General features: G+C 42.9%; 1 protein-coding gene across 2 annotated transcripts in view; it reads right to left on the bottom strand.

The window, feature by feature from the left end:
• FILIP1 (filamin A interacting protein 1) overlaps window positions 1–21,513 on the bottom strand; it is a 156,068-nt gene that overhangs the window by 84,860 nt on the left and 49,695 nt on the right. For both annotated transcript variants that reach the window (XM_050950664.1, XM_050950665.1), the window contains exon 2: window positions 16,144–16,422. In XM_050950664.1, the coding sequence (XP_050806621.1) occupies window positions 16,144–16,416 (273 nt within the window). In that variant the 5' untranslated portion in view covers window positions 16,417–16,422. The remainder of the gene's footprint in view (window positions 1–16,143; window positions 16,423–21,513) is intronic.

Genomic DNA, 21,513 nt, shown 5'->3' with positions numbered 1-21,513 from the left:
AGTTTAGCTCCTTCACAGCAGCCCCCCACCAGGTAGGAAATATAATTATGTGGGTGGAGGGCTTGACTTGATATTGTTTTGGATAAGAGTGTGTGTGTGTGTGTGTATGTATGCGAGACAAGCTAAGAGAAACAGAAACAGCCAGAAAAAGAAAGCCACACACAGCCAGTTCAAGCAAAATGTAGTGCTGGCCAAAAGAGGTTTAGGGCTGCAAGCGAAGAAACTATTGTGACAGTTCTCTGTTCTCCCACAACTGTGAGTCACCATGTTCCGCCCTGCCACCAGCATAAGGGAGTCTTACCTGTGTGTCAGCTCTTTAACGGCACCAGCCTTTCAGCCACTCTCCTCTGGGCTTACTAGCCCCAGCTTTGCCTTGCAAGTGAACAAGAGGTGCACCCCAGTCTCAGAGTTCCTTTGAATTGTTCCCCTGTGATATCCAGCCCCTGAGGCTGGTTACTCACAGAAATACCAGATCCTCTGCCCCCAAAGGAGCCGTGTACACCAGTTTACCAGTTTTACCTTAAATCATTGCTCCTGTAAAAAGCAGAGCAGTGGCATAGCCAGGTGGAGGGAAGAGGGGGAGGGAAAAAAAGGCACCACCCGCTGCAGCACTTTTACTAACGGGGCAGCTCTGGGTCTTTGGCGGCACCTCGGTGGTGGGATCTTCACTCGCTCCACAGGTCTTCGGCAGCATTTTGGTGATGAAGCTTTAGTGCCGCTGAAGACACCTGTAGTGAGTGAAGGTCCCAACGCTGAGGTGCCCGCCCTGTCAGTAAAAGGCGCCACAGTGGGTGGCACCTTTTTTTTTTCCACTCCTGGATGAGTAAAATTAAAAAGGCACCACTTGTGCTCAGTGGGAGAGTGGCTGCTGCCCCACTTCCCCCCCATCTACGCTACTGATGCAGAGCACTTATAAGCACTTATAATAACACAGAGGAAGGCTTACTTAAGAAAGAATAATGATTCTACATTTTGGGTAATAGTTTGGCATTGCTGTCTCTTGTATGTAGACCACTAAAATAAATCAATCAGACTCAACTTTTTTTTTTTTTTGGACCATCATGCAGAATCTTGAGGTCAAAGCCAGTAAGCTATGGAAGATGTGGCAAGACCCAGGAGCATGAGAATAGCCAACAATTCTTGAAGTGAAAATGTTACATTTCTCTCATTTAAATCAACCAATAGGTGGAGCCTGTAACCCTAGATACAAGACACTTTCTCAGAGTTCAGGTTCCCACAAGTATGGTTTGAAAGTTTATATTTGCTGTTATTAAAATGCATTTTGGAAGGAAAAATATTAGTTTTGATTTCAAGAGATTATCTGCTCCTCAGCTGAGGATCAGGAGACACAAACTTAATAAATACACCATTAGGGCAGTAAAGCCAATAAAACCAGTCTAGGAGCCACAAACTCAAACATTAATTAATGACTGATGATGACGCAGTACTGCCCTGCAATGTGACCTGTGATACAGACATTCACCGCAAGTTTGCTTCAAGAATCTCAGATAGATTAGAGCTGGAGCAACTATAAAACTGCCATGTGTTACAAGAGTGTCTGACATGTTCCCTCAGCAAAGAATGAGTCTTCAGTAAAGTACAAGGGAAATTATACAAGCAGCTCCCATCGCTGTTACTACATAATTCCTTATTAACTGAAGCACAAAATATCTTCTGAGGTCAGCTGATCAAAAAACCCTTCTATCCATTAACGTCAAAAGGTAATAATGGAAGAAAAGAACGCGGATCGTAATTTGCTCCCTTGGAAGCCAATGGAAGTTCAGCCATTGACACCTCTTGGAGAAAGATTATGTCTCATAATTTTAGGAATGGTGGTGCCAGACTGTTCAATTCTGAAGGGCTAAGACGAGAAGGCTAAGGATATTTCAAAAGAAATGTGTGTGACACTGGTAAACCAGGTGCCAGCTCTTGCCAAAGTTGTAGGCATCCGCCAAGCACTGACAAATTCATAGCTGGAAACCAGACCAGTTCACCTGTATGTTAATACTGTTCAAGACGGGTGTTGAACTTGTAAGAATGTGTTTAATGTTTAGACTCTATAAAATGCTTGTAAGTTGAGGCATGCAGTAATCTTATTTGTAAAATGTCTGTATTCCATGCTATAATATGTAAATTTTGCTTTATAACTGTAAAATTCCCTGTTCTGAACTTGTGAACCTAGACAAGAAAAGTGGTTTTCCCACCCATCCGGAAGAAATATCAAGACTAAGTGGACCACTGTGGAACATCACAAGAAAGCTGGACAAGGGCCCTCTTCTACCCAGGAAGATGCTATATGCAAGAAGGCAGGCCCCATCAGTTTGAATTCTAGAAGAGGGAATAAAGATGGTACACTATAGCAAAACTGATGATTAGATGGAATTTACCTCTGATAACGATTCCATTCATAAAGCACTTACCATCTGAAATCTACTTTAGTTTGGTATCAAGTCAAAAACATGAGTTGCTAGAAAAGAAACATGTATTCAGTCAGATCTGAGGAAATAGCTTAGCTCCTCGTAGCAATACTGTTTTTTGCTCTCTCTCTCTCTCTCTCTCTTGTATATGGTATCTGCATAGTAACATTCTCTAGATGCAGTTGTAGGTCCATAAGCCATTTCAAGGTCTCTTCTCTGATGTGTTTTTGCTACTTTACTCTTCTAGTGCTATCATTCTGCTGCCATCTCAAGACCCTCCTTCTCCTTCATTCCCTTCCTTCTTTCTCAGTCCCTCCTTCTTTTTCCTCTTCCTACTCTCTATGTCAAATTCATTGGTCTCTGTTCCATTCCTCCTTTCCTCTTCATCTCCCTTCCTCCATCATTCTACCCTTTTATTTCATTCCATTCTATTTCATTTAATCTAGTTCTCTCTCCTGTCTCCTTCCCTGCCTCCTTTTTTCTGTTGCTGTGTATATACCTAGAATTTTCTCAGTGCTTTAGTAAAGTTAACTCTCATCCAAGCAATATGACCAGAGTAGACTAAATCAACCCACTCATAGTGCTCAGCATAGTTAATAACAACTTCACCAAACCACTACATGCATATGCTTCCTGCTCTACTCAGCTCGTCTCCTCACCTCTCAGACACAGGTTTATCAATCCTCTTCACCCATACTCCATTCCAGATGACCAATGCTTCTCACACCAGCTGATACTCCTGATGGCCATTTCAGAACTCCCTCCACTTCCCTCACCTCACACACACCATTTGATTCTATTGCTTCCCTCTGGAATGATTCTCCAGCAGCTTCTCCTCACTTCCCTTTCTAAGTGAGTCCCCCTCAGAAATCATAATGTAGCACCTCCATATACCACCCCACCAACAGCCCCACCTTCCCTGCTCCAGTATTCAAGCAACTAATTATTTAATCAAATCAATTCAAGAATGTGAGAGCAAGTCTCCAGGGGGAAAAAATGAGTATGTCCAGTATTTCTTTAACCACTTTCCATATCACCCATCACAACAGTGTTTAAGCCTATCATCATAATTTCTGATGGAGGAAAATACAGTACAAGAGGACAGAACCAGTTCTTACTGCCACAGTGACAGCACTGTAAATACCCAAGAGAGATGGGAGGAAAGATGATGTAAGAAGGCAGAAGATGGACAGTAAAGTGATACAGGTACACATAGTTATCTAAATGTAGACTAATATTGATCTCCAAATGTGGAGATAAGGTTTTTTTGATTTCAGACCAATTCTCCAATTTGCCAAAGCCATTTTGAATTCACCCTCTCCTCCAAAGTGCTTGCAACCCCTCCCAAGTTGGTATCATCACAAATTTTATAAGTATACTCTCCACTCTATTATCCTACTCATTAATGAAAATATTGAATAGCACCAAAACCAGGACAGATCCCTGCAGGACCCCACGAGATTCATCCTCAACTAGCTGTTGATAACTATTCTTTGAGTACAGTCTTTCAACCAGTTTCCATCATCATCAAACACACACAGTCTACTAAGGACCTTGAGAATCAAAGAATCATAAAAATGTAGGGCTGGAAGGGACCTCAAGAGGTCATCAAGTCCACGTCTCTGCACTGAAGCAGGACCGACTAAATCTAGACCATCCCTGACAAATGTTTATCCAAACCGTTCTTTAAAACCTCCAATGACGGGGATTCCACAACTTTCCTTGGAAGTCTATTCCAGAGACTATCTACCCTTATAGTTCGTAATATCTAACCTAAGTTTCCTACCTTCAGTATACATGGAGAACAATTGGTCACCATCCTCTTTATAATAGCCTGTAATATATCTGAAGATTGTTTTCTCAAGATTAAACATGCCCATTTTTTAAAACTTTTTCTCATAGGTCATCTTTTCTAAACATTTTATCATTTTTGTTGCTCTCCTCTGGACACTCTACAATTTGTCCACAACTTTCCTGAAGTAGAGCTCCCAGAATTGGATGCAGCACTCCAGCTGAGGTCTCACCAGCACCTCATAGAGCAGGACAATTGCCTCCTGTGTCTTACATATGACACTCCTGTTAATATAAGACCATTGTACCCTCCAGAGTGACCACATCTGAGAGTACTGCACTAGGCATCATGTAGTGAAGTTCCCAGCTTTGCCTCAATCCTGCAAATCCATGAATTTCTGAAGCAGTCGCATAGGCAGTGCCAGGTAGGGTCAGGGTGTGCATTCTTTCAAGCTTCAATGGAGAGTCTGACAGCATAGTGCACTGGTTGCTTTTGTCCATTCTGACAACACATCCAAAGAGCACACAACACCACTTTTGAATATAACAAGTGTAACCCTTCTGCCCCTCTGAGTTGGCAGCAACAAGGGCCAGGTTCAGTATCCAGGGGTTCCATTTCAATAACACAATGCCAAACCAGCTTGAGTCCCCACCCAGTGACCTGGGAAAACCTTACACACACCCTTGGGCGCCTCGAAGAGGCAATACTTCCCCTCTCGCAAGCACAGAGTCTCGGTGTAGCAGAAAAGGTTTAATTACATGAGATAAACAACAAGCATTAAATGGGAAAACACCTCAACTAGAGTTCCTAGACCAAACCATGAGCAAAGACCCACCCCAGGAAATTGGGCCATGTCCTTTTCCCTGGGCCCTTGAGTCCAGCAACCCCCAAATCACCCACAGTCCCAAAAGTCCCACAATCCAAAAGTCTCTGTCCTGGGTCAGTGCAGCCCCAAAGTTCGAGAGTTTATCTGCAGAGGTCCCTCCCCCCAGCCTGGGTAGAAAGGGGCACCTTACGTGGTCTGGGGCCAACTGCCCTGCCTCTCCGTGGGGTTCTGCTTCAGCCTTCTCCATGAACTGCCCCGCTTTACCAGCCACTCCACTCTGCTCCTCCAGCCGTCCTCACAAACTGCTCCGCTCCGCTCTGCCAGCCGCTCTGCTCCACCAGCTGTCCCGTGAGCTGCTCCAGCTGTTCCCGCAAACTGCTCGGCTCCACTCACTCTGTGGGCCGCTCCACCTGTCCCACATCTACTCTGCTCTGCCAGCTGCTCTGCTTCACCAGCTGTCCTGTGATCCGCTCCAGCCGTCCCCACAAACTGCTCCACTCCACTCTGCCAGCTGCTCTGTTCCGCCGTATAGCTTCAGGCTCCCCCACTAGTTAGCACAGCACTCAGTGCTCTCAGCTCAGTAATTCCAGCTCTTTAGTGATTTCAACTCTTAGTGATCTCAGCTTACAGTAGGGAAGCCCCAGTGCTAGTGCACCATTAGCCCAAAGTGAGTTCAGCTCAGTAACCTGTATCTAGATTCTTAAGGGAATAAAAAAATCAACTCTGACATTCCACAGGAGAGAGAGAAGTGGGTGGAACTACTGCTTCTGGCTCCACAAGGCATCTACACCACCAAGCACAAATACCTGTCCCCAGCCTCTCTCAATTCACTGGGTTTTGGAACCCATGTCCCTTGTCTAGCAAGTACCACCCAACTGAGGTTGAGTCAATTCTGTCACAAAGCAGTCTCACAGCTCCCCATTCACACAATCAGGGTGACAAACTCCACTCCTCCCGCCCCAACAGCAAAGAAACTGGGGATTCCAGAGCTGTCAAAACAACCATCCCAGGCTGCCGTTGGAGTAGGTGTGCCTATGCAAATACACTCTCTGAAATTCTTTCCATCGATGTCAGAGTAGAGCTCATCCTGACTCTGCTTAAACAAGCAATGGAAGGAAGACTAGATCTTTGTGAGGCTCTGACATTTTGCACAGAGTCAAACCACTTTATGCTCAGGATTTTGCGCTAACACCACATATGGAATGCCTCTAGCCCAGCGGTTCTCCAAAGTGGGTCACGAACCCATTTTAGTGGGGTCACCAGAGCTGTCATTAGACTTGCTGGAACCTGAGGCCACAGCCGAAGCCTGAGTCCCACTTCCCTGGGCAGAAGCTGAAGCTCAAGCCGCACCGCTCGGGGCCAAAGCTGAAGCCTGAGGTCTTCAGCCCTAGACAGTGAGGATCAGGTTACATGCCCCCTGCCTGGGGCTGAAGACCTTGGACTTTGGCTTTGGTCTCCTTATGCAGGGAGGTGGGACTTGGGCTTTGCTCCGGCCCCCCACACCTGGGGTGGTGGGGCTTGGGCAGGCTCAGGCTTTGGTCCCCTCTCCTTGGGCCATGTAGTAATTGTTGTTAGAAGGGGGTTGCAGTGGAATGAAGTTTGAGAATGCCTGCTCTAGCCATTCCTAGACCCTGTGGGAGTCCAGGGGTCTGATCCATATAGCAATACAGGTAGTACACAGATTTGAATGTGATCTCTGAATATAATCTCAGAGCAAATATGTTTTTGTGTCCATCAGTAAGAAAAGAATTCTTGCAGGAGGAAGTGAAAACTATTTGTTGAAGAACTTCTGGTTTGCTGCGACCATTTTAATTCTGCTTGCAGCCCAGCTAGATGAACTTGACAACGCTACCCATGGTTCTTGACCCTACTTCCTTCTAGGACTCTTGTGGCCCAGCTCTCAGGTTCTGGACCTCAACTAGGTTTGCACCCACCTTATAGTAATTCAATCTATACCACATGTCCCTAGTTTTCTTATGAGAATGTCACATGGGACTGTGTCAAAAGACTTACTAAATAGTCTACAGCTTCCCTCTTATCCACTAGACTAGTAAGTCTGCCAAAGAAGGAAATTAGGTTGGTTTGCCATGATTTGTTCTTGACAAATCCATGTTGGCGACTCCTTATAGCCCCATTATCCTCTAGGTGCTTACAAACTGACTGTTTAATAATTTGTTCCAGTATCTTTCTTAGTATTGAAGTTAGACTGACTGGTCTATAATTCCTAGGTCCTCTTTGTTCCAATTTTTAAACGTAGGTGCTACATTTGTCCTTTTCCAGCCTCTGGGACCTCACCCATCCTCCAGAAGCTCTCAAAGATAATCACTAATGGTTCCAAGATTACGTCAGGTAGTTCTCTGGAGTGGAACTGCTGGACTGGAGAGGGTGGTAGAAACAGGCTAAACTTGGTGCTGCTGGAAAAGATGAGTTTGGGGACAGAGGCTTGATCACTGAAAGGAGAGGGATGGTGGTGGTGGATGGGAGAAGTGGAGATAGTGATCAGAGGTAAGTGAGACAGGAGTGGGAGTGGATTTGGAGATGAAGGATGAAGAAGATATGAAACTGGAGAGGAATGAAAGATAGACCATTGTGGAAAGCGGAGGAGAACATAGCTGGAAAAGAAAAGAAGGAAAAAGAGAGAGAAAGCTAAGGGAAGAGTGAATGTCAGATACTGACAGAGAGAGAAATGTAAAGTAGATTAGAATAGAATATATTAATATACAATGGAAGGAAAGAAAAGTAGGGTGAAAAGAAAGAGCAAGAAAAGGCTGTAATTACGATTCTTCATTATTTATTAGAAAGATGAATGACAAAACGCTACAATAAACTACCCAAAACAGCGTTAGAGTATGTGCTATATACATACATGCGCACACTATTTGAATTTGTAAGTAAAGGGGATTTCCCTATGTCTTCAGGAGGTCATTCCTTTGTGGGGTTATGACTACCGAAATCTCCCCCAAAGCCTTAGCAAACAGAATACAATTAACCCTTAAAGCCTTCATAATATGTGACACAGCAGTCCACCGGTGCCAGTAGGGAAAAGGTTCACTGTTCTTTACCAGCAGCTTCTGTTTCAGACCAACCACACTCACTACACCACTTTCCTGGTATTTATCCATGAAGAGTAGCATGTGAGGAGTCTACTGAAAAGTTGTAACTTATCAATACTCAAAATCAATGTGAGATGTGTACAGATAATATTTAAAGAACAATGGACCTATATTGAAAACTATGCCTTATGGTCATAAAGTAAAAGTTAGTCACTCAAAAGTTAGGGACTCATATGTCTCAGTGATGGCCCATTCAACTGAGATGGAGTTATCACCCCTCCCTGATCATCTGGTGATGTAATACAAGGTTCAATTGTCTACCCTTGCCCCATCCCAGAACAACTCTCAAATGAAAAACTATCCAAGACAACTGCAAACAATTGAAACCACTTGGAGTTAAAAAGGAACATTAGAACAGACAGAGGAACAAATAAAAACAGACTGATATAGTTTATCACAGGGTGGAGGAAGACACTCTGCATCCATTTCACTGAGGAGACATGTTGCTGGCTGGGAGTGTTTCATGAATAATTGGAGAACCAGGCTCCTGTGAAGTCAGCTGGCTCTACAACAAACTGAACCTGGAGGGTGAGGATGAGGGGTTGGAAGGAGAAATCTACTTTATTAGATAGGAAAGGTAACTATCAAGAAGAGTAGGGCCTAGTTACATTTTATGATTTTATTTTGTATTGTAACCATTTGTTTCCATCACTCTCACTTGTTTCCAGTGGGACCTCTATTTTTTCTTAAATAAACCTTCTTTAGTTTTATTATAAGTATTGTGCATTACACAGGAGCAGCAATTAAAGGTAAAACTGGGGTATGCTGCTCTCTTGGGAGCAGAGGATCTAGAATTCTGGCGACTAGCCAGTGCCAGGGGCTGGATATCACAGGGGAACAATTCAAGGGGACTTGGACACTGGGAGGCACCTAATGTTAACTTGCAAGGCAAAGACAGAGCTGGCTTAGCCCAGAGGAGAGCCCTTGAGAGTGACTGACTAGTTAAATATATAGACTCATAGAATATCAGGGTTGGAAGGGACCTTAGGAGGTCATCTAGTCCAACCCCCTGCTCAAAGCAGGACCAATCCCCAGACAGCTTTTTGCCCCCTTGAGAATTGAACTTACAACCCTGGGTTTAGCAGGCCAATGCTCAAACCACTGAGCTATCCCTCCCCCCATAGTTGGTGGGGTTAGGGAGCTAGCACCAGCTACCGCAGGCAAGACTCCCTCTCATTAGAGGCAGGGGGTAATAAGGTGACTCTCAGTCCCTGGTACCATGAGAATCAGTTCCAATATACCTCTCACTGACAGGCCCAAGACAATGGATAGTTGAATCTTGCAGCATGCGCTGAATTCAACAAGTCCTAGGTCTGCCAGAGAGAGGTGAGTTCTTAGGCCTTGCCTATATGGGGGATTTGTCCCCATGTCAGTCACCAGTGGTAACAGCCAGTCACAGATAAGGAGAACCACAATTTATGCCAACATAGTTTATCCCAGTTTCAGACAAAGGTAAGCTCCACAGGTGCAGTTAGTGGCTTTGTCTGTTAGCAGTGGAGGTCTGGGCTAGTGCAGCTGCACCAACGGCTGGGCAATGATGGCTGTGATTAGAACAAACCTCATTGTAGCCAAGACCTTAGCCAAGGACTTGAATGTAGATATCCTGCTACCAGGCCCCTCATTTTTATTACTGGAAGTACTAGCTCTAGTACTAGCTTGAATGTATGCAACTGATACAGTGTAGCATAGGAAGAGATGCGATCCCTCAGAGAGCTGGGCCCTTAGAGGACTCCAGAGAGGGACTCCTTAGAGGACTTTAGCCTGTGCCCAGTTAGAATTTTATAGGTTAAAACCAATGCCTTACATGTGGTGTGAACTGGTAGCCTTAGTCCAGTTCCTAATGTTCAGGCGTTCACGTTACAAATTAGACTCTTACTAGCACTCTCTCCAGAGAGGCCAATGATTGAATGGACACACCAAGAAGAAATCCGTCCAGGCTGGGAATTGGTGGTATAGTGGAAACTTGCATTGCCATTGACTACGCTGGGCCTATTGCTCTTAAGAGAAATGAAGAACTCTAGTCTTCAGGGCTCTCAGTCTGGTGCCTTTCATGAGCATAGGCGTGGGAACGAGGGGTGTGGAAGGTGCTGCAGCACCCCCTAGTTTTACATGAGGCTGCTGGACCTGCGTCTGGGGCTCCACTCCTGGCCTTGCTCCTCAACCTCATCCCCCTTACCCCTGTCCATGTACCCCCCCTCCAGAACCCATGGCCCTGCTCCCGGCCCCAGCAGCGGGGGGCACAGACAGGGACAAGGGGAGGCACAGCTCCCCCACTCTAAAAAGTATTCAAGCCCCATTATTCATAAGCATTAAAATTAATTGTAAATTGAAACTGTGTTAAAGGATAAATAATCTCTGTCCATTTGTCATGCAATGTTTACACCTTTCACAATAAGCTACTAAAAAGATGTCACATCTGACCATTTGGAAGAATGACGATTTCTCAGGGCAGCTGTTTTGTGTAAATTCATGTTGTTCTTTTCACACCCTGAGTAACATAAGTTATATCGATAGAGGTAGTGTAGACATGGCTTGTTTAAAGAGTGCAAGAGACAAATGTAACTGGTAACCTCTGAGCTGTGTCTGATACATACCAGTGCCACACTAGGGAATCATGCTAACTAGATATAACTAGAGGGTTGAGTTGAAAGGTGCTTCTACTTTAATTGGTGAGAAGTGTAGATTTTAAGCTTGGTAGACAGTTTCCTACATCTGTCAGGCAACAGACAAAAACCTGGCTCATAGATGATTTTCCTTGAAAAAAATAACTATTCCTAGTGGAATACTGTATTTGCAGAGATTTTATTATTGTTTTTTTGTCTGAAATAGGAGGGAGGCTGGTAAAAATGTGTACATGCTGCTTCCTGTTTCCTTTCAGGCCCCTGATCAGGAAATGTTTAACATTGGGGTGGGTATTTCTGTAGATTAATGGCTGCTGTTTGGAAAGTATAGAGGGAACATTTTCTTGCCAGTACAAACATGTAGATGTATCAGACTAAAGTCTGTGTACCACAGATAGGATGACACCTTAGCTGGAAAGATCCCCGATGCCTCTGCTGTTCTGTTATGGTAATCTATGCCTTTTCTTTTGTGTCACCGAAATCACTGAAAGCACAAGGATATTATTATTTCATGTCTGACTGTAGTTCAGGTTCTTTTTTCTTTTTAAATCAATTTCTCATGATTTAAAAACCTGCAGACATTTTTCATGTTGTTACTGGGGAAACATCCCCTGCAAATTGTTTACTCTTATGCGAGAGGTGGGTGGTTAAAGACTACATAATCTCTGCTTGTTTTCTGTAAGCAGTAAGATGCTGCAGAATAATAACTATTGTACCAAGCAGTGTGTGGCTTTTTAAATCAGTTCCTGGCATGAGCTTGTTCTTATTCCCTCCTGGAGAGGCTGTCCTTCAGGCTCTCCTGCTCATGAATATTGGGAAGAAGTCTAATTACTGCAAGTTTGTAAATGCATTTTTTCCTTCTGCTTTCTTACAGACCAACATTTAGGCACTGTTGACTTTAGTGGTTTATGAAACTCTATTCTTCTGTAAACTCAGTAACTAGATATGGCCACGCTAGGAAATTTGAGACAGACAAATCAGTGTCTGATGTGGCTCTAGGAACCAAAACTCAAGCAAGCTACTGGAGGTCTGTCATAACATTTCTTCCCAGATCTGGACCTTAGCGTCCAAAATATGGGTGTTAGCATGAAAACCTCCAAGCTTAGTTACCAGCTTGGATGTGGTAATTGCTGCCACCAGCCAGGAATTATACAGTGCCTAGCTCACTGTGGTCTCCCCAAAACCTTCCCTGGGGGACCCCCAGACTCAGATGCCTTGAGTCTTACAACAAAGGGAAATAACCCTCTCCCCTTGTTTCCTTGTACTTCCTCCCAGGCTCCCCTCCCTGGACGACCCTAGGAGATTCCCTGCTTCCAGTCCTGGAAACACAAGCACCGAGAGATCTAATCTCTCTTCCCCCTCACCCAGAGGGTATGCAAAGTCAGGCTTAGTAAATCTAACACAAAGAGATTTTCCCCCTGACTTCTTCCTCCCACCAATTCCCTGGTGAGCTGCAGACTCAATTCCCTGGAGTCCCCACTAAAGAAAAACTCCAACAGGTCTTAAAAAGAAAGCTTTATATAAAAAAGAAAGAAAAAGACATTAAAAATAGTCTCTGTATAATGGTGACAATATACAGGTCAATTGCTTAAAGGAAAAGAATGAATAAACAGCCTTATCCAAAAAGAATACAATTTAAAACATTCCAGCAACTACACACATGTAAATACAAAAGAAAACAATATAAACCTATTGTCTTATTATCCTCGTACTTACAACTTGGAAACAGAAGATTAGAAAGCTGGAGATAGAAAAATCATTCTCATAGCCGAGAGGGTCAGACACAAGACAAAGAACTCACACTCAAAACTTCCCTCCACCCAGATTTGAAAAAGTCTTGTTTCCTGATTGGTCCTCCGGTCAGGTGTTTCAGGTTACTGTTTGTTAACCCTTTTATAGGTGAAAGAGACATTAACCCTTAGCTATCTGTTTATGACAAGGTCACTGTAGTTTTTAAAAAAAATTATAACTATCACTGTTAGGAGATGTCCGTATAGCTTGTTAGTATTTTCAGCCCCTGGAGCAGAAGCTAGAGATTCACATCCCATACTAAGGGTTCATTATCCATACTGACAGCAATGCAACAAAGTTCTGGGAGGTCTCTGCATTGTTAGAAGTGTGATAAATTAGATCAGTTGCCTTGTAGATGTTAAAGATTTTATGGCACTTTTTGCAAAGATATTGGTTAATCCTAGATGCAAAGCCTGCAGTCATTCTCCAAATAAAACCTTGTCACATGTGTCTACGTGATGTTTTTTTCTACTGCTGTTTAAATGGTTTCCAAAGACAAGGCTGTACGCCCTATTTTGCGTGTCCTGGACCCTGTCTCAATATCTTGAGCAGGAAAGGTGCTTTATAAAGCACTTAAACCATAGCACGAGAGCTGTGGCTAACAGGAGTCTCTTGTTCTAGAGACTAGCTAAGTAATGTAACTTGAACAATCCAGAAGGTTTAAAGACCAAGCTAAACCCAGAGTTTGATTTGGCTCTGTGAATCAAAACACTAGTCAGGCCACTACAGTTGACTCTACACATCTGAAAAAGAAAATACGTAAAACGATACAGTGTAGTAGGTCACTGTGACAGCCAGGGAGTAGTGCCAGAATATTCACCCTGGCATGATTCTTTTTTGGCTTGTCCTCATTTATGATCACAAAGCCCAGACCTTCATCTCAAGCCAGGCTTCTTTGGCCTGTCCACTCTATTAACAATTCAATGCATTTAGAATAATTGGGTAAATAAATCAAATTGGTTTTTGAACCGATATTAAAAAACCCAATGGATTAACAATTAATACTTTCCATTTCAATAGCACCTTCTTCCTGAGGATCTCAAAGTGCTTCACAGACATGAACAAATTTAGCTTCACAGTCCTCTTGTGGGGTAGGTATCGGTAGATTCTACGCTCTTTGTGGCAGGGACTATTCATTTGTTTGAATAGTGTCTAGTGCAATGGGACTACATCTTGACTGAGAACTTTAGATGCTACTGCAGTTCAGATGATGATTGTGCTCGGTTGCCATATGAGGATGTGGCATATGAGAAGGTGGATGGATGGGCCTTTAATCTTTCTGTTCCCTCAATGTAAAGTGAGAGACAAAGACTGAAGACCCAGCTGTGCTTCAGTGAAGTCCACAGGAATTTACATGAGTGGGAGCAGGATCAGCAATGCTTATTTTGTTATGAAAAAGCTGGCGGGGCTCAAGCAGGGTGACAGGAGAGTGGCTGCTGCTGGCCAGCACAGGGCATGATATGGTGTTGCTACCATTACTTCTGCATTGCTGCTGCCAGCTGTGCTGCCTTCAGAGCTGGGCAGCCAGAAAGTGGCAGTTACTGACTGGGCACCTAGCTCTGAAAGCAGTGCCACTGCCAGCAGCAGCACAGAAGTAAGGGTGGCCTGGTATAGTGTATTGCCACCCTTACTTCTGTGCTTTGGCTGGCAGCAGCACTGTCTACAGAGCTGTCCAAGGGACCAGCATGGGGCTATGAACTGCCAAGTCTAGAGGTGCCAGGGTAATCCCTAGCAAGCCCCAGCACAAATTAAGCACTGGGGATCAGGCTGTAAGTGACTTAACCCAAGTTAGACAGAATTCCACAACAGAGTCAAGAATAGAAGCAAATTTCCTGCCATGTTGACTCGTGTCTTCACCACAAAAGTGTACTTCATCCCTCCCCCATCAGTGATGCATACAAATCACTGAACTGATTTCTGCTTAAATCTTTCAGGAAACCATACATATGCTAAATGATTCAACAGATCAGACTGTATTGAACACTACAGCTGTGTGTGACAGTTCTGCTTTGCAAAAATTAACACTGATATTTTCAAACATAGTTGCAAATCTCATCCAAGGTGAATTTTTTTCATTTTTAACAGCACACAGGGCTAGTGAAATTCTGCCCCAGAAGCAATAGCTTTTCGTAAAACTAAATCAGACAGAATTTCATTCTCTTTATTTCCATTTGTCATAGAACAATTATGGCTGTATTCCTCTGGAAAGGTGCCTTTTGTTTGTGACAAATTAAAGTCGAAAACCAAAGAACAATTTAGTTTCTGCCACTAAATGAAAAAAAAAAGCTGGTTTCTCTTCTCTGCTGACAAGATTATTTTTCTTTTATACAGATCTACTAAGAAAGCAATCAATTAATGTGCCTTTGGTGATGAAATATGGATGGAATACTAGTGTTCAGTAATGAGCTCAGGCCTAGTGTTTTTGCAGTGCTGGTATAACTCAGGTTTCTCACTGGTTGATCACTCACAACATAATTGTTTCCTGCCAGTGGATTAACAGAGAGGCAACAGGGATCTAAAACTAAAGGAAAAGTCCAGTGAATGTGGCTTTCAGGAAAAGCAGGGCCTAAAAAAGTGCTGTGTAATAGTGGTTCACTGGAAAGAAGGGGCTGGGGATGATAAAAGCTCTGACCACTTTTAAACTGCACCAAGGGTACTTTAGGAGAAATGCAGAGAGGGGACGCCACTATGAAAAGAAATCCCATTTCCCCTGTTATAGCACCATCCCAGCTGCAGGTAAATGTGTCAACTCAGCCAGGAAAATTGGTATAGCTTTCGGAATGTTGCTGTGGTTCACAAATATAAACACAAGTGCAGTATAAAAGGCTAAATTGTTTCATGGGTTGCCCCACTGTCACCTCAAGCTCTTTTCCAGCATTACTGATTTCCAGGTTTCTCCCTTGCACTGAATAACCGTCTTCTGGGTTGTTTCCCCCATTGTAGTTCTTTGCATCTGAATCTCATTTGGTTGTTTTCTGCCCACATGTCTAATCTCTTTAGGCCTCTTTCTCTTCTGAAACTCCTTTGCAACTCCTCCCTCCTTTGGAACTCCTCTGCAAATCACTAATGAGCGTTTCAATAAGGTTGTACTTAATAGTGACTGCTGCACTAAACACCTCAACCCACTCAATCCCATTTGTCATTACTCCTCCTTTGGAGTTCTTCATCTTCAATCTGTGTGCCAATGTTGAAACCCAAGTCTCTCAAGATACGTCTACATTTAGAGCTGGGGGTGTGATGCATAGCTGCAGGAGACATCCTTGCACTAGCTCCTATTGAGCAAGAATGCTAAAAACATAGTGTAGTCATGGCAGCATGAGCAGTAGGAGGGGCTAGCTGTCCTAAATATCTGCCCAGGGTCTCTCACAGGCAGGTACACGGAGCAGCTAGCCTGTCCCACTGCTTGCTCTGCCATGGTTGCACTCCATATTTAGTGCAATAGCTTGGTGAGGGCTAGTGTGAGTACGTCTCCTGGAGCTGGGAATTATCTTCCCAATTCCAAGTGCAAACATACCCTCAGAGAAAAGTGTAACAAGGAGAAAAGGCAGAAGCGTTATATAAGAGAGAGGGATGTTTTATTTACCTGCAGTTCTCCTTCCATTATACTGAGGAGCCGGATTAAGTCCTCTTTAGAAAGTTCTATGGATTTCTTGTTCTTTCGTTCACCAGGTGCTGGTGACTTTAACTGTCTTTTTACAGTCCCTGAGACTATGACTTCCTCTTCCTTTCGATGAGATTTGTTCTTTTTCTTGGCATCTTCCTGAAGGTTTTCATTCTCTGCATTGCTAACAATGGGCTTAGAACTGGGGAAATGCCCATTAGGAGAGCTTTCTCCACCTTGGTTTCGGGATCTCATCCCCACCTAGAGAAAGAAAATTATAAAGATGCATTTTCTAAGCACGTAAAACTATTTACATGAACATTTGATCTACAGCAGAATTATTGCCAAGCGGAAGAGCCATCTTTTCATTCTGAATACCAAGATGAATGTCATGCTCAGTGCAAGAGTGCTGAAAAGCTGACCCATGTCAACAAGTTTACCTTTGGAAGCCAATGAATCAAAATATTGATTATAAATGTAACAGAGCCTTAAAACAGGGTAACCATACTGAGGTGAGTTACATTCTGCAGTGCTTGAAATGATGTGGGAGACTGGTAACTAAAATTTTCCAGTTTCTTTATTTTATCATTCAGCATTCGGTTGGCTCACTGTAAGAAAAAATGAGAACACTGGGTTTGGAGGCACATCTTGATTTAATATCAGAGTTAGCTGAAAGATAAGATTGTACTTAATATTTATAAAAGCATATACCTTGAGCATAAGTTTTCTAAGAGAGAGAGTGAGAAGGAATGTGACAAACAAGGATAATTCTCTAGCTTTTCACCTGTGATGTGTTGGGTTCAATGTTGGTAACTGAGATAACCCTCTTCTGCAGACCCTCTTCATCATTTCCAGTCTTGATTATTGTGACACCAACCTCTCCATCCCTCCCTAACACCTACATCACCTTCCTGGGTTCACACTAAACAGAGCAGTTAAAATAATCTCTTCTGTATGTCACTCTGACCACAGAAACACCCTGTTTAATCTCTCCATTGGACCTCTTTTAACTACACCAAGTTGAAGCTGTTTGTCCTTATTTTCAAGGTTCTTCACCACACTATCCATCCCTACATGTCTGCTCTTAACAAGTTGCCTCCCATGCAGTTTTCACTCTGTCAAGAACAGCACCATCTTCCTGTTTGTTTGCTTCTCTCACAAACAACTCTATGTCTTCTTCTGTGCCTCCCCCGCAAGTAATTCCCTTCTTGATCTGATCAGTAAGGTCATTATTCTCTGTTCCATCACATCTCTTTGAGACTCACCTAGGTCTCAGTGCCTATAGGAAATCAGCCAGTTAGTTATGGCTTGATGGGGGAGGTGGGATTCATTGGCACTCACTTCATCTACTTACAATTATAAAATGCAAAATATAGTCAAGTGTATATATTTGGACATATATCCCTACCCTCACACCCTTCATGTGTCACTTACCTATGGTAAGGTGTTTGAGGCAGGGACTGTATCTTTGTAAGTATTTGTACAGTGCCTAGCACCATGTGGCCCCAGTTGCGATTTGGACTCTGGATGTTACTGTAATAGAACTGTAAAATAGTAATAATGAATTTGGAGGCCTGGTTCAGGGCCAAATTCAGAGCTAAGGAGTAAGGAGGTATAAGTTAGACTCTCTGACATTAACTTTGTCACCCTAAAACTCAGACCTATTTATTAATGTGTAAGACTATAAACTGATGTAATTTATAGGCTGAACAGTCAGAAGAAGCCATAAAAAGGATCAGGTTAAAAGTAAAGGGGGGACCTCTTCAACTTACTTTATGACACACACCCTGTTTCTTTTTGTGCTACACTCCTGTCTTCTGGCCCTTTATTGTGTGAGTTAAGCAATTTTAGACTCCCTTAGACTCAGTTAGATTAGGTAGGCAGATTCAGAACTAACATGTAAAGCAGCTGAAGATATAATAAGTGGAAAGGAGCATAGATGGAGATTAAGTATAACAAACTGCCTGAGGGACCTGAAGGAAGTGTAAATAACGATATCTTAGATACCCTCTAGAATTTCTTTGACGTTCTTAGGGCTTGATTCTCTGATCGCTTATACCGGGGTAAAACTGGTATAATTTTACTGATTTCAGTGGCATTACTTTTGATATACATGTTAATAAGACTAGAATCAGGCCCCTAGATTTTTCTCAGACTTGCCTAAATTCACTTCTGACTTTAGTTTGAACTTTGTTCTCTAGTCACAGGAGATGATTTTCAGCACCACGAGTAACACCAGTCACAGATAATTGCCAATCTGTGTTGATGAAAAACCCAGAAGTAGCAGATCAGTAATGACAATGCAAATCTTAAGGTACACTGGCAAATCAGTTTGGGTAATCTTACACAGAGCCTAGAAGGATTTACACTTAAACTGATTCTAAATATCGTGTTTAGATTAACCTTAATTTTTCATAACATCATTCACAGTGTGCCTGATTGTTATTTTCATTTTCATTAGTTATATACTGGTTTAACGCTATTGAATTCAAGGAAGTCTATCCTGAGAAGAGAATCCAGCCCAGTGTTTTTAACCAAGAGAGTCTCATAATGAGGTTGCTTGCATTGCAGGGTTATTTCCACCCAGATAATACATGATACAGGTATACAATAGCTACTAACTTCCTGAAAGCCTTCTCAGTATATTATTCATCAGACTAGTTTAGATTTATCACAAGAACCATGTTTTCTAAAAACAGATCTTCATTATGAGCATGAACAATACCTGAGGAGCTCAGGAAATCTTTTGGGTCTCAGGTTTGTAATGGAAAAATAAACACTGTATTGTGTTTCCTTTCAGATAGGGCCACTCGATTTGGTTGTAATGGGTTTTAAACTCCACAACCATGTTTCCTCTCCAAGACGGAGCACTTCAGATTTACTTTGTCTCTATTTTCTATGTATTTCCTTTTGAGTCCCTCTGGTCTGCAGCCTCCAGCCACAAGAGCACCTAAAATGTTTTTCATGGTTTAGACTTGAGAGTGAATGATTTCATGGTTTTAGAGCAGTGGTGGGCAACCTGCGGCCCATCAGGATAATCCACTGGCGGGCCGCCAGACAGTATGTTTACATTTGTGCAGCCACCCACAGCTCCCAGTGGCTGCTGTTGGCCATTCCCGGCCAATGGGAGCTGTGGGAAGCGGCGTGGGCCTCAGGGATGTGCTGGCTGCCACTTCCCACAGTTCCCATTGGCCAGGAATGGCAAACCATGACCACTGGGAGCTGCAGACAGCCATGCAAATGTAAACAAACTATCTGGTGGCCCGCCAGCAGATTACCCTGACTGGGCCGCGTATGGCCCACGGGCTGCAGGTTGCCCACCGCTATTTTAGAGCATCCTGTAAGCATTTCAGATCATATATATATGTTTTCAATTGGAAACCAGATTGTTACATTCCATAGTGCTCTAGTTTATGATATATTACATAGTGACCTCGGCAGAAAGATGACTAAACCCTTAGAACTGAAGATGCACAGAATAGTTAAATTTAACTCATGAACAGTTGAGTAATGCTGTTTGGACACCTCAACTGTGCCATAAAAGACTAGATAAGGGTAACTGTGTATGCCAGACTTTCTGAGGGGCGTCATGTTGCTTTCTTGTGTCACATCATTCTGGGGCATATTCACAGGAGCTTCGTATGTAATTGTCCCTCACTACTCGGCACTGAGGAGATCTCAGCTGGAGTGCTGAGTCCAGTTCTTGGTGCCAAACTTCAAGAAATATGTGGACAAATTGGAGAGCATCCAGAGGAGAGCAACAAAAATCATAAAGTGTTTAGAAAACCTGACCTATGAGGAAAGGTTAAAAAAACTGAGCATGTTTAGTTTTGAGAAAAGAAGACTGAGGCAGGACCTGATAACAGTCTTCAGATATGTTAAGGTGTTACAAAGAGGATGGTGATCAATTGTTTTCCATGTCCATTGAAGGCAGGACAAGAAGTAAGGGGCTTAATCTTCAGCAAAGGGGATTTTGGTTAGATATCAGGAAAATCTTTCTAAATATAAGGATAGTTAAGCTCTGAAATAGGCTTCCAAGTATGGCTGTGGAATCCCTATCATTGGAGGGTTTTATGCACAAGTTAGACCAACACCTGTCAAGGATGGCCTAGGTATACTAAGTCTTGCCTCAGTGCAAGGGGCTGGATTTGATGATCTCTCAAGGTCCCTTCCAGCCCTTCATTTCTATGTTGCCATTACAGTATGACAGAACCACTTTGTTGACACACACCAGTGAAAGCCTTAACAACCATTCACATAGGATAGTAATTGAGCAACTAGGTGCAGGCTTACAAGCATGTGAACAGGATAATAACTAGTGCCCATTTACACAAAGTTTAAAAAATATCTGGGGCCAGATCCTCAACTGATGTAAATCAACATCACTCCACTGAAAACATCTGTTAAATTGAATTACAGAATATACTAATATTGCATGTAGATTAATCAATAATCCCAGTTTTTCATACTAATTGCCAAACTGAGAATTTGCTTGTCATGGTGCTAAAAAAATCAGCCTTTACAATCTTAGCTGACTTTTTGATATTTCTTTAGTACATGTAATTTTATTTTGCATTAAATTTGAGATTGACATGTTTGGCAAGCATTCAGTTACACTCACAGACACTAAATAAGCAATCTTTTAAGGTGTAAACTCACCAGGATAAATGTACTTTTAAAATCTCTGCCTATCTCTTAAATTCCTTCCCTCAGTGCTTTTTCCAAAGCCCCTGTTGGGCACCAAGGTGTTGTATAGAATCTCAGAGTTGGAAGGGACCTTTGGAGATCATCCAGTCCAGCCCCCTAACAGATTTTTACCCCAGTTCTCTAAATGGCCCCCTCAAGGATTGAACCCACAACGCTGGGTTTAGTAGGCCAATGCTCAAACCACCAAGCTATCCCTCCCCCCTTGCTAGTAGCAGAGATGCAGGTGAACTGAGGATTAAATGACAGTAGCAAGGACTGAAGTTTTAATAACTGCTTAATAGAGCATTCTGAGACTAAAGGCCAAATTTACTGCTATGGTCTAGCTGCTTTGCTATGCTCTGGTGATGCAAAGCAGCTGTAAGCCTGACTCAGATATGGCTGCTTTTTTAATTGGAACAGTGCAAAGCAACCAGAATGTACGGGTGAATCTGGCCTGAATGTTTTGTCTTGGAATTATGAGTACTAAGTATTATTATTTTGGACCCAGACTACCATTTTTTATATCTCTGATAACATGGTGATCTAAACAAAAACAGTGTATGAATTGTTGGATGATATTCCAGGGTTATGCCAAGTGTGTGACTGCCCAAAGCCCTGTTATCTGGCCTATTTGTCATCCAATCACAGTTCCACCTCCCTGCTCCA

This window comes from Gopherus flavomarginatus, chromosome 4 (genome assembly GCF_025201925.1).
Source record: "Gopherus flavomarginatus isolate rGopFla2 chromosome 4, rGopFla2.mat.asm, whole genome shotgun sequence".
NCBI classification, from domain to species: Eukaryota; Metazoa; Chordata; order Testudines; family Testudinidae; genus Gopherus; species Gopherus flavomarginatus.
The sequence above is the reverse complement of the archived record's forward strand: the minus strand, read 5'-3'. Positions and strand labels throughout refer to the sequence as shown.